The 13335-nt window shown below is 43.0% G+C and overlaps 1 protein-coding gene across 1 annotated transcript in view; it reads left to right on the forward strand.

The window, feature by feature from the left end:
- Positions 1 to 13335, forward strand: part of ARF5 (ARF GTPase 5) — a 59400-nt gene that overhangs the window by 4562 nt on the left and 41503 nt on the right. Inside the window, exon 2 of the mRNA XM_069629525.1 lies at positions 853 to 933. Within this exon, the coding sequence (XP_069485626.1) occupies positions 853 to 933 (81 nt within the window). The remainder of the gene's footprint in view (positions 1 to 852; positions 934 to 13335) is intronic.

The raw sequence follows: 13335 nt of genomic DNA on the forward strand, positions 1-13335 counted from the left end.
CCAAGCAAAATGTATCTACCGCCGTGCCTGGAAAGAAATCAACTAGGAGACAGTGTTAAACATCTTTTCAGGAAAGAAACAAGTTTTATATCTTCCACCTAATTATACAGGCTTAGCTGGAATTGCTGTAGTTCTTTAAATTATTGCTATTTCAGTTTTGTTTACTATTACTGGGGCACTTGGAACACTGCCCAGAAAGTTAGGAGTACAGTCGTTACTTGGTTTACCCCCAGGAACCATAACTTAATGGTCCGGTGTGGAGGCCGGAAATCCAAACCAACATTATTCTCTGCATTTAATTGTGAATCCTACCTGTTGCCTGAATGTACTACACTAGGTCTCTATGTTAATAACTACATGGCTAGGATTTACATTCGCAGTATATACCACAAGCATGGTTAAAACTAAAAATACATAACAGCCTGTCCTGTAGAAGTAGACATTTTGGTGCGGTCTGTACTTGTTCCGGGTTCCCCAGTGGTAGATCCTGCCTATTGGGCAATGCCTGACTCCCAGTAGGTGGTTTTAGCTCCTGCCCTTAATGTTGATGACTGCAGTTGTATGAATCCCTGAGAGCTGTCTTGGGTTGAAAATGCCATCTATAACATAGCACTACCCTATAGATCTTTTCCTAGAGCCAAGGGCTTGACATATGAGCTAATTTATAGTCACACAAAGCATTCTTCCTGGCTGTAAACTGGCGGTGTACTTGTAGTGATAGTGATGGCTACTGAGTGGTACTGTGTGTGCGACCAAAATGGTTAATTCTGGTGTGTGGAGATATATATATTTAAATTATGTTCTGCTCATATACTCTGTATTTCTTATTGGTCACTATTGCTTTTTTTTCAGTTGGATTGGATGCTGCTGGTAAAACCACAATTTTGTATAAATTGAAACTCGGCGAGATTGTCACCACTATCCCAACAATTGGTGAGTGGCGAGAAAGAACTGTCTTGCACCTTGATTCTGAATGCTTACAGGGAGCGAGTGTGATTGTACAGTTTGTCTCTACTACAGCAGGTTTTGTATAATGGACCCCCCCCTCTTTGCCTTTTTGTATGCTGTCTAAGGCCTTTGGGAATTGTACTTGAAAACTCAGGTAAGCCAAACACGAAAAAGACCCCTGTACTAGAGAACTTGCCCACCATGCATTAGATGAATCCAGTATTTTTGGGACAACATGCAGGTTTGTGCACTACCGTAATTCATTTTTTTTTCTAAGATGCACTATAAAAACTTTATTAGTCAAGTTGACGGTGGGTATTCCTGGTTCCAGTTGGCCCGAAGTGTCCACCCTAGCTGTCCTTGTCAAGCTAACCTGGCTGCGGCCAGGAGTTCAACACCCAGATGTTTCAAACCATGACAGTATTTTCAAATGTTAGCTTTAATTTGTCTTGTGTATGCCAGCGGTTTATTTGTGTGCATAATATCAAAGCAACCTTAATCTAGAAGAAACTTAAAAGGTGAGAAACATTCCACTCCGCTAGAGCAGTTTTGTGATGGGAATACATGCTGGAGTGCTTGTCTGCAATGAAAGCAGGCGTTGCAAGATTGTGGCCGTCCAGGTCCTCAACAAATAATGTTAGTAACATTTTAAGCATCAATTAAGAATATCCACCATGATAGTTTCAACATATACGTATAATACACATGTCCAATGCTCCAACCACAAAGCTGTCAGCCGTATTTCTTTGGTTGAAGAAGCTATGTATAAAATGGCACTGCACTACAGGAAAGAGAATTTTTGGAGGTATGGCTTGCATTTGATCTACAATGGTTTGCACATGTTGCTCTGTACTGGAGGTTATCTTTTCAGTGGCGGCTACTGGGTGGCTCTGTGGCATGGATGAGTTGGCTCGAATGGCTTGGTGTGTTTTGGGTGCCGGGTAAGTCATGCTCGGTACATAATTAAACCGTACATTAGCCACATTTGCATACATGTCGGAAGGCACGTTTTGAGACTTGCCATGCCAACTGTTTGAAAGCTAATCTCTTATTTGTAATTGAAATACATCCTGTGTACATTTTAAATCCCCTGGATATCCTTTTTTAGTTATGTTCTGTGCTTAGACTGGTGTAATAGTCATTTGTATATCGCCTTTATCACATTAATGTGGCCTCAACGCGTTTGTGGTGGGAACGCCCTCCGGGTAAGTGTGTGAAGGATATAATGCCTGTATGAATTTGGCAATGACAAGAGTTAGGGGTACTGGCCAGGCTCCGTAAAGCTACCCATGAAGTCGAGCAGATCTGATTGTGGTAAGTATCCCTAGTAATGGGAACTTCGCTTCTCCTATGCAGAATGACAGCTAAGGACACGTGGCTTAAAATGTTGTTACTTAACACTTGTTCAGAATGCAACAGATGTCGCCTCATATAAATGAACCTGATTTAGATATTTGCGCCCTCACAGAGTTGGTTATTCAAGGTAGCGGGGACCACGTTAGCTCTAGCTATTCCAAAGGGGTACAATTTTAGAGGGTAAATGCAGAGGAGTGGCCGCTATTTTTAAAGTGACGTTAGATGTTTGGGAAGCTGACATGTCTTTAATAAATGGATGCGAGCGACTTCATTTTAAAGTCTGGGCTAATTCTCAAACCACCATATATGATACTGATCTATAGACCCCCATATTGTCATGAAGCATTTCCCACAACAATTTGAGTAGCTTGTTGCTCCCAATTTTAAAACCTTTTTTGGGACATCTGAACCTGTTTTTGGGCTGCAAAAAAGATTTGGCTGTTTAAAGCCTTGAATGATCCTTTAGTAATTTATTTTGTACAGCTTATTAAAGAACCCACACATGCCGGTTCTACGTGATTTCACCAACCTATTTTTGGTCGTCGTACTTTTCATCGCTGGATTTTACATCGCCAGAAACCCTGTTTTGTGTTTTTTTTTTTTTATTGGGGGGTGGGGGTTCCCCCTGCCAACCCTCCCCCCGTTACTATTATAATAATACCCCAACAAAACACCCCCCAAAATAAAAAAACGGGGTTTCTGGCAATGTAAAATCCGGCGATGAAAAGTACCACGACCAAAAATAGGTCGGCGAAATGCGTGTATACCCACATGCCATGGGAAACACTTTGGACTGGATTGCCACACGTAATGTACATACCAGTGACTTAGTCATATGTCTGTGGGTCCTTGGTCAGATCACTTTTTCATTCACATGACTGGTCTATGTCGGGGACAGACAAGAAATATTACGCCTATGGAGCAGATCAAATCTTCCAGAAACTCTCACTAGAAGCCAGGCAGAAATGGCTTCTGCCATAAGGGCAGAGAGTTTACAGGATGTGGATGAGATGAGCAAAGAAATTCAGGGGACCCTGCAAAAGGCAGTTAATTTCCTTGCGCCTGTGGGAACCAGACTGGCCCCAATAAGGAAAAATAATAGTTGGTTTACACCGAGAAAATCTGAGTCAAGAAAAAATATATTTTCCTTTCCAAACACTCCAGAGCGGTGAAGGACAAGGAAGACTGTAATGAAGCATCCAAGGCTTTCAACGACGCTATTATAGAAGCCAAGTGAAATAGGTTTGGCCATAGTATCCGAGAAGCACAGCATGAGTAAAACTGTTCAGAATCCTAAAGGAATTACAAATTGCATAACCCTATTCGCAAGAGTATTATAAAAAAATGCAGAGTGGTCAACTATTCAAGATGCAATACTTAACAAACTGGATAGCATCAAACAAAACATTGATGCGAAGAGGATGGGGGCAGATTATGCTAAATCATGGGCTATAAGGACACCTGTTAGACCATGGGATCTGTCTTTAATTTCTGCCCAGTCACACAAACCGAATTGTTTGTGATTATTGATGAGCTGAAACCCACTAATTGTAAGGGGGGACTCATGTCGAGCAAAGGCATTTAAAGCATGTTTCCATGCTATGATTCTCAGTCATGTTCCTGACCACACTGCTTGGATTTCTCCTTTAGTAAAAAGGCTAGCCTGTGCCCCTTCAAAGCACTGAACTATATGCCTATTACCAATACCCTTTTTGTACTGAAGATTTTAGATCGCGTTGCTTACACCCAGATTTGAGAGAATTCTAATAACCACAATGTATAACATGGACGGCAATCTGCCTTTGGACAGGGCCATGGTACTGAGACAGCATTGCTGAACCTTAAGTCCAACTTCATGCGTGGCCTGCACAAGGGTAAGATGGCCGTCCTGATGCTGTTGGACTTATTGGCTGCTTTCGACCTGGTGGATTACATAGTGTTATTCACAAGTTAAAGGTGGTTGCAACTTTTTCCATAGCCGCCATGGCATGGATACAATCCTTCCTGGGGAAACAGAATGTGCAGGGTGCGTAGTGACTCTGCTGAATTTCTATTTATTTTATTTATAGAGTGCACTAGGCCAGGCCCGTATTTAGTTACAACATAAGGCGGACGTGGCAATACAACTACAGTTTAAACAATTTAAAATTACAGTAACATTTATAAACATATACGTAATGCAGTTACGGGTGAGCAATCCTATGTACAAGAGGTGAGGACATGTGGCTAGCGCATGGGAGGTAGTTGGCAAATAGGTGATGGGTTTTGGGCGGTTAGCCAGGCTTTAGCCATGCTTTTGAAACTGTGGAAGGACGGTTCAGATCTTAGCAAGTTGGGAAGCGAGTTCCAGAGTTTCGCCGCCATTACTGGGAAGCTGGCTCCGCCTGATCTTTGAAGGTTGAAGCGTGGTATAGCGAGGCAGTTAGTCTGAGCAGTTCTGCGAGGTTCTCTTAGTGTTGTGGAGGGCAAATCTGTTGGCTAAGTAGAAGGGTGCTTATTTGGATAAGCATTTATGAGTGAGAGCAAGTATTTTCAGTGTAATTCGTTGAGGGACGGAGAGCCAGCGTAAGTTGCGTCTGGTGTCTGAGATGTGTTGGTTCCTAGGAATGTTGAGAGCGCTCTAATAGCATTGTTTTGGATGATTTGTAACTTGTTTAAGTTACATCTGTTGGTGCCCAAATAAAGGGAATTACAATAGTCTATTTCTGACAGCACAAGAGTCCTGACAAGTGTGACACAGTTGGCTGGTGATAGGAAAGGGCGGCTAGCTGTAATAAGCTTATATATGGGGGTGGGGGCCGGGGGCCAGCTTGGATAGTTTTTGAGGAGAGCCGAGAATGAGGAGCTCTGTCTTCTCGTCATTTAGACAGTCCGTGTTGTGCCATCCAAGCTTGGATGACTAAGTAGATAGCATTCACAGAGAGAGTCGGCGACGTAGTCTCCTGAGATTGGGATGAGTATCTGGGTGTCGTCAGCATAATTAGTATGTGACACCCAGATAGTCCAAAATATCAAATAGAGGTTTTGTGAACACGTTGTACAAAGTGGGAGAGACACAAGAACCTTGTGGTACCCCGCAGGTGACTGGTGCCGGCGATGCTGCTGCTAATGGAGAGAAGACACACAACAATCTATTGTCCAGGAATGAACTGATCCAGGCTGTGGCTTTATCAGAAAAATGGGCGGCTAGTTTAAGGTGCCAACACAGAATTTGATTGAGATCAAAAGCCGCAGAGAGATCGAGAAGAAGTAGTAGCAAGTTTACCCTTCTCTCTTAAATCTTTGATCTGTGTTTTGAGGTCGATAAGTGCAGTTTCAGTTCCCTGGTGGGGCTGGAACCCAGATTGCCTTAGACCCAGGAGTTTATTGGATTCAAGATAGTCTTGAATCTGTAGGTATGCAGCACGGTCAAGGATTTTTAGTAGGCACGCCACCGTGGTGATGGGCCTGTAATTTGTAGGTATATTGGTATCAAAGGTTGTGTGTGGTTTATTTTAAAAAAAATTTTTTTTTTAGAAGCGGGTTCACCCAGGCATCCTTCAAACTGTCCAGTACAGTCCCCGTGCTGAAGGAGGAATTGATGAGAGTAGTGATGAATGAAGCTAGCTCGTGGGCCGCTTCCTTGATGGGCGCTGGGCAGAGGTCCCCTTGGCAGTTAGAAGGTTTAAGGCTATTGATGATAATTTCCACTTCAGTGGTAGATGGGAGGGGGGGGGGTGAGAAGCTGAAGAGAGTAAATGAATCTGGGAGAGAGTTGGGTTGCAAGTTGGATTGTAGACTAGTCTATAATTTTGACTTGGAGAGTGGCTATCTTACCAAGGAGAGCGTTTTGGATATTAGTGCACCAGGTGCTATCTTTGATGGAAGTGTCAGGTGCAGCGACAGGGGTTTCCAATTCTTTCAAGATTCTGAAGAAGAGTTCTTTAGTATTGGATTTAGCTTGCTCAATGCGTTTGTTGCAAGTGTCTTTTTTTTTTCGCCTGGAGTATAGCTTCCTTATAATTTAATGTAGCTAGAGTGATGCTAGATTTATTAATTTAGGGTTACTCTTCCAATGTGATTCAGCGATTCGTTTTTCTTTACGAAGAATTCTTAGTTGGGGTGTAAACCAGGAGTTGAGGTGAGCTTGTGGTTTAGGTGAGCTCATGGTTTAGGTTTTCTCAGTTTTGAAGGGGCAGTGAGGTCAAGGGCTTTGAGCATAGTATGGTTGAAGGTGTCAACCAGGACAGTGGGGTCAGCGCATAATGGCGCTTGTTCGTTCAGGACTGGAAGGATGAGAGGGAGGAGAATGTCGCAGGTTATGTCGCGCTTATTTCGTGTGGGGATAGCAGGTGCAACGTCTGGAGTGGAGCTGATGGTTTTAGCGGGGATGTTGAAGGTGATTAAGTGGTGGTCTGTCTAGGCACAAGGTTGGTTAGCTACCACATTGAATCCGCAATTGAGGTCAGCTATCCAATCAAGGATTCTACCTTTTGGAGTGTGTGGAGGTGTTGATATGCTGGGTAAAGCCTGCGTTATTGAGCAGGTTGTGAATTGTCAGGGCAGCCGTGTCATTGGGGTCAGTGAGTCCCAAGTTAAAGTCACCTAGTACAATAATTTGGGAGTTGGTTTTAGTGTTGTCTGTCAGAATGTTGGAGAGGTCTTCAGCAAAAGTGGATAATTACCCTGGGGGCCTGTAGAGTAGGTGGAGTGAGATGGTGTGGTTGTGGGTGAAGGCGAATTTGGCTGTTAGGGCTTCCATAGATGAGATTTGATGAAAAGTGGAGAGGCGGAAGTTAAGGGAGTTTTTGTGGATGATGGCAATTCCACCACCTTTAGATTGGCTAGTATTGCGGTCATCTCTGATATTCTAGCTTGTTTGAATGGCCAACGAGAGTAGAGGTCCAGAGGCTGCATGAAGCCAGGTTTCCGTGACGGCCATAAAGTCCAGGTCATGGGTTAGGATGAGGTCCGCCACCTCTGTGTTGTGGATTGAGAGATCTAGCATTAATTAATGCCCCTTTGATAGTGTTCACAACAGGGTTAATAGGTTGGGATGTCCGTGTGTGTGGAGAGGAAGCAGATCTGGTGATAGGTTGTGGGTATTTATTTTGGTGGAGGGAAGTCAGATGGCGGTAGGAGGCGTGAGTGAGTCTGGTGCCAAGTCTGGCGTTTCTCATGGCAAGTGAACATGGTTGGATAGGAATGGGTTTAGATGCAAAGTGTTGGAGCCATAGGGCAGGGTTGTTGAGTTATGGATTGGTGTTATGGGTAGACATAGGCATGGTTGTAGTGTTATGGTAACTTGAGTGTGGTAACAGTCGCAATGTGTTTGAATGTGGGCACTAGGTGGATGGTAAGGTAGTGTGCGCTAACCAAGGCTAGGGCGAAGAACTTTTGGAGAGGAGACTTGAAGGAGTGAAAGACTGTTGGGGACTGGTGCATGGTGGCAAAATTCACCAGGGCTTGCAGGCAATTGCAATCATAAAAAGCATCACCAATACTTTTTTCTGAGTTCCACAGGGACCCTACCCTGCCTGTTGCCATCCCTGTACAATGTATTCACAGTTCCTGTCTTTTTGCTGCTGGATCAAAAAGGTATTGAGTTTACTAACTAGGCACGTTCCGAGACATTCTGCAATCAAATGGTTTGCGTTTTTCTTAGTTTTTTTTTTGTTGCCAGCAACTAGTGAGGTTGGGAGGTTTACCAGAGACCCTTTACCTCAGGGATGTGGTCTACCTCAAGGGGTTCCCTCCAATTAACAAAAGAGAGACATGGGGAACATTTTAAATGACCCCAAGATTCGTCCCCCCCCAACCAGGCACGCAACCGTTTCTAAACAAAAAGAATCTTGTGGTCTCTGTTGTCACCCCCTAAGGAACTCCACTTTACAAATTACACAACAGATAAATGTGACAATTATATTTTATTATATCAAAAAGATCTTATATGCATACATTTCATAGAATCTAAAAACCGATTGCTAAGCACCCAACTGCAACAAAACAGTTTAAACACTTTTACATAGACTTTAAAAAAGGGAGACAGTACAATGGAGTCTGTAAACTCACTCTCCATAACTCCTCAAAGTGCAAAAACCTATAGCGTGTACTAGTCTACTAAATTCCTAGCTATCTAAAACCTACAACTCACCCTGTAGCCTGATAAACACTTCTAAAGTGTACAAAAAGACAGTCCCTAACTCTTAGGGTACACTCTTGGTTTATATACACCCTTAAAACACCTGACTTGTTTCGTTCCTATTAAACAGTTGGTAATGTAAAAGAACTTCTTCAGGGGATTAGAAAATTAATTTATCAACAAAAAACAGGTTTAAACATTTTTAATACAGCACATTCAAACACTTTTCTTGTGGGGTTCTTCTTAACCCTAGGGGGGAACAAAAAACATAGAAAGACAGATATTAGTAACACTGTATTCAGTTTAAAAAAAAAAGCCAAAACCAAGTTGGAGCTAACAATCTCCTACATGTGACTCACCGTACTAGCATACGTTTTTAGTGCCATTGACGGACAAGCAGAATCGCCTTCAATGTAGACGTAAGACCTGTAGATATAAAACATCGCCCATTGGTACAGATCATGCTCTCCAAGAATAACTTCAGTATATAGAACCAGACCAAACACAGTCGCCAACTACACCACTAACTAGCATGAGACCCTTCGCTTTATTAGTCATTAACAACCAATGGCAATCGGATTCCAGCTACCAAGGGAACCTTTTTTATAATCCGTGATTAACACCTGGTGGCTTTCTTACACCGTTACAGCCGGTTACATTCTATAAGTGACCATATTGGTGGTCTTTTTGGGTGGCCCAGTGCCATTTCTATGCTATTTCAAACATTTAATTAAAACAATTACATATTAGCATCCAGTGCTTCAAAAGGCTTCAATGGTACCGTCCTAAATTAGACAACCATTCTATTTCCATAAGACTATACTTGCACCCCTCGAGCAGTGTCACCAACTTACCCTTCGTATTAGGGTGCATCGATCTATGCTCCGTCTTCACGATCGATTTACATCTAGATTCACAGTGATCGCCAGAAAAAAACTGCCCTGGTAGTCTTTGCGGCTCGTTACAAAGCCTGGAACAGTGTGCGGCTGTTTTTCACCTGCATACATAAAACAGGAAGGGGAGGGACAAACACCGGTGGACTTGTTACTCCTGTACAACGTTCGCCCTCAAAAATAAAATGTGCCGTCCTTGACCATAGATGGAATACTCTAACTATAACAGACATTACAGAAGGATTACAAGGGGTCATCACTATCAATGTTTCACTTGTAGATGCTGCCGCTGATGGATATTCTGAGGAGACAGTCAGCTTCCAGTCGTATGCTGACGACACGCAGGTGCTCATTAAGATTGGCGATTTTGGGTCTTTTCAGAGTTGGGCAGTGCTTGGATGACACCAAATGGATGTCCTCAAACTGACTACGACATAATCCCAGAAAACGGTGTCCTCACTCATACCAAAACCTCTCCTTGGTGCCCTCATCCACTGTTTAGGTCCCAATGGTTGCATTTGCAAGACAATTTGTGCTGTGAAAAGCAGGTCTGTAATTTACGGAAAGGATGGGCCCTAGATCCTAGTCTCCACTTGAGCTTCACTCTTAGTTTTATACTTTTGTGTAAATTAATTGTTTTGGTCCTTTCTACTGGTGCTTAGATTAGCCTAGCTGCAGGGTCCCGGGTTGGTAGAGATGCTGCCCACACCTATTTCTTGGGAATGAAGCTAATCTGTACCCAATACTTACAAGTGGTCAGCCAACATGTGTTTCGACCCCTCCGGATCCTTTTAAAGGCTGGTAAGTTGACAGACGGGTGTATGTGTATAGGTGACATATGGTGAGGGTGATAAGTGGGCATTTCAGTAGTACATTTGTTTGTTCCATTGGTTCATATTTACGTATTGAACATGTTTATCACATTAACATAATTGAAACACATTGTTGGCATATATTTAGATCATTTAATAACAAAATAGTAAGGTAACGGTCCCATGGGAGGGAAGGAAGAGATGTATTATAGTTCCCTGGTAGTCTAGAGGTCTGTTTAGTATAGGTTTGTCTGTTTGAGGCTGTAGGTTGTATTAGTTGGTTGATGGCCTTACCTAGGTATTTTTTTTTTTTTTTAATGCCACGTCTTTGGATTGTGGTTGATCTGATTTATTTTTAAATTTGTTTATTGGCATTTGTTAACATACAATTACATATATCAAAAACTGAGTGTGCTTACAGTGATAGGATCATCAGTGTTGCCTAACAAACAGTAACGTTTTCACTTATGTAAAGGTAACTGAACAACGTTTAAGTGTCTCCGAGTTTTCCATGTCCTTATTCAAATGTCTTGGCAAGCAGTGGGGTAGGGTATTGGTGGGGTTCCGGGGCCCGAGGGGGATAACCCGATCAATGTCTGCTTCAGCAGAGGGAGCTGCGCTCTTGCAGTGCTGTGTGGGCAAGCCCATTATTGTTCATGGGGGGGGGTTTGTCATCCGGGGAGGAAAGCATGCAGGTGGTTTTCTTTCCATGCCATCAGGGTGGAGCTTGATTCATCGGTTGATCGGATAACGCTGTCTTCCCATGCCCTTGTTTCTGCAGTAATCCATCGCATCACCCCGTTAACCCATGCCTTGTAGTTTGGGCCTGCAGGTTTTTTTCAGGCCATAGCAATTTGTCTCTTAGCCAGTATGCAGGTCAAGTCTTTGAGTTGTGGTGGATCTGATGGCCCCGTCAGGGCTTTTTGCTGTGGAGAAAACCGGATTGTATTTAGAGAATTCTGTCTGCCAGTGCAGTTGCTTGTTGCATAGCCATTGGGTAATTAGTTGTCTGACATTGTCTCTGCAGTCCCCATAAGAGGACAACCCCCCCACCCCCCGTCCCCACTGTCTTAGTGGTGGTGGGAGAGGCGGGTACCGCCTGTGCAATAGTTTGTTGCATTGCTGGTTGCTACCATTTGATATTTGATCTTTTAAAACCTGTGGTGACAGTAAGGTCGGGCGTTGCCTGGTGAATTGTTGACCGGGCTGGGCCTGTGCATTACTGTGCACAATTAGTGCATTGTGCGATTTCGTGTTGGCCTAAAAGGATTTTATGCCCAAGTGGGCATGTGCGATTCTGCTGCAAAATTATATTTCTAACGCTTGGCAGGTAGTGGGGTGCTAAGTGGGTATGCTTCTGCAAAGTTGGTCAGAAAAGTGGTTCCATGGGTTGTTGGCAAGTGGGTGCTGGAATGCCAGAGGCCTGTTTAAGGCGAGTGTATGGAGAGCATAGTGCAGCGTTTAATTGCCATCATATCTAACTAGAAAAGTTTCACATAACCATGCGGCTGGCTCAGTGTACAAATGTACATATTCTGACACAAAAAAATGTGCGCGAGCATGTCGAGCTCAATGTCTGGCGAAATACCTGTGGCAGTGTTCTGACGATGTGTGGTTGTCCTCCAGATGTGGAATGGGAACTGTGAATTCAGGCATATATGCCCCTATGCAGTGCGGCGATTTTCTTCTAAGTCGCTACTCCATGCAAGTTGGTTACTAACTGGGGACACTTGTGTAATGTGCACATGCTCAGTACGGAGCGACAGACCTGCATTAACTGGATAGTTCATGGAACTATTTCCCTGCACATCCTAGTCTAAGTAGATAGTGGAGTTTAAACAGCATTATATACGCAATCTCACTATTGCTTCTGATATCTATCTGTGAGGGACTATATGTATGTGTCTACCGGTAGTGTACTGATAACTAAAGACCCGTGAGTCCATCCTTGCCATTAGTTATATACTATGAGTTCAAATGCATATATTTAAAGTTTCTAACTTTGTTAACTAGGGCTGACATGTATGAGCATATTGCTTGAAGATAGTATATTTGGCCTATTTTGAGCCTACTGTGATGATGGTCCCAAGTAACATAGGTCCTCATGGTCCAGGGGTTTAAAGGGTGGGCCAGTTACCCGCTCACTACTCCCCCCCCCCCCCCCCCCCACCCCCCCCCCCCCGACATGGTTAGCCGTTGCATGGTCGTGCATATTTATAAGAACACATTGAATTCATGATCTGTGTTTAGACCATTAGTTACACCTCTGAATCTGCAGATCATTCGTGCTTCCTGTTACCTCAGTTTGTGTCCCCGATTCCCGCCCCTAATTCCACATACAGCAGTTTATCATCCAATTAAACAGATTTTCTTTTTGTTGTCTGGTTGGTGGTTAGCTTGCCAGTGGGAGCTTCTGGTCTTGTGAACCTATTGTGTTCAGATGTTCTCTGATTCTGGTCCGTAGTTCTTATTGTTGTACTTAGATTTTTTTTCCCCCAGTTGCAAATGATGGCATATACTACATATTTAGTATGACAGTTATGTTTTCATTGATGGTGAAGTCTTTACAATTTTTAAAATTTGGTGGTTTGGGTTATTTCAGCATATCCACACATTGAGCAAGTTCTACATTTTGCAAAGCCTATTGGTCTACCTTGACTCAGCCTTTTTGTTTTCTTTTTTGTCATGAACTATGGGCTGAGAATTGGGTAAGGTTTAAGGTCTGGTTTAATATCCTGGTCCATGAGCAGTAGACACCAGTGTTTTAAAAGGGAAAAAAAATAAATATATATATATATTATATATATTCTTCTATCTGTTACGTCTAGTTACAACTCTGATTGTTTTTATCGTACTGCTGGTTGTTTTGCTTGGGGGATTAGAAGTTTCTCTTTTCAAGGTACCAGCCATTTCTCTTGTTTCAGATTGCTTGTTTTATAGCCTCTGTCTTGAAATTGTTGTTCCAGCAGTATTCTTTGTTAAATGCCTTATTCGTGTTAAGTTTCTTCTGGCTGTTATTCCCCTTTGGGAATATTGGTGATAACAGATTTTTCTGTGACAACTAGTTGCATGTAGCGTTGAGGTTACTAATGTTGGCTTGCAGTAAGTTTGGGTAGTCAATTTGTTACCTGAAGTAGGTTAGGTCTAGGTATTCCAGTTGTGTGGTGCTGACATGGCTGGTTAGATCAAGTCTGAAATGTTGGTG

This window comes from Ambystoma mexicanum, chromosome 12 (genome assembly GCF_040938575.1).
Source record: "Ambystoma mexicanum isolate Mex_15411 chromosome 12, UKY_AmexF1_1, whole genome shotgun sequence".
NCBI lineage: Eukaryota > Metazoa > Chordata > Amphibia > Caudata > Ambystomatidae > Ambystoma > Ambystoma mexicanum.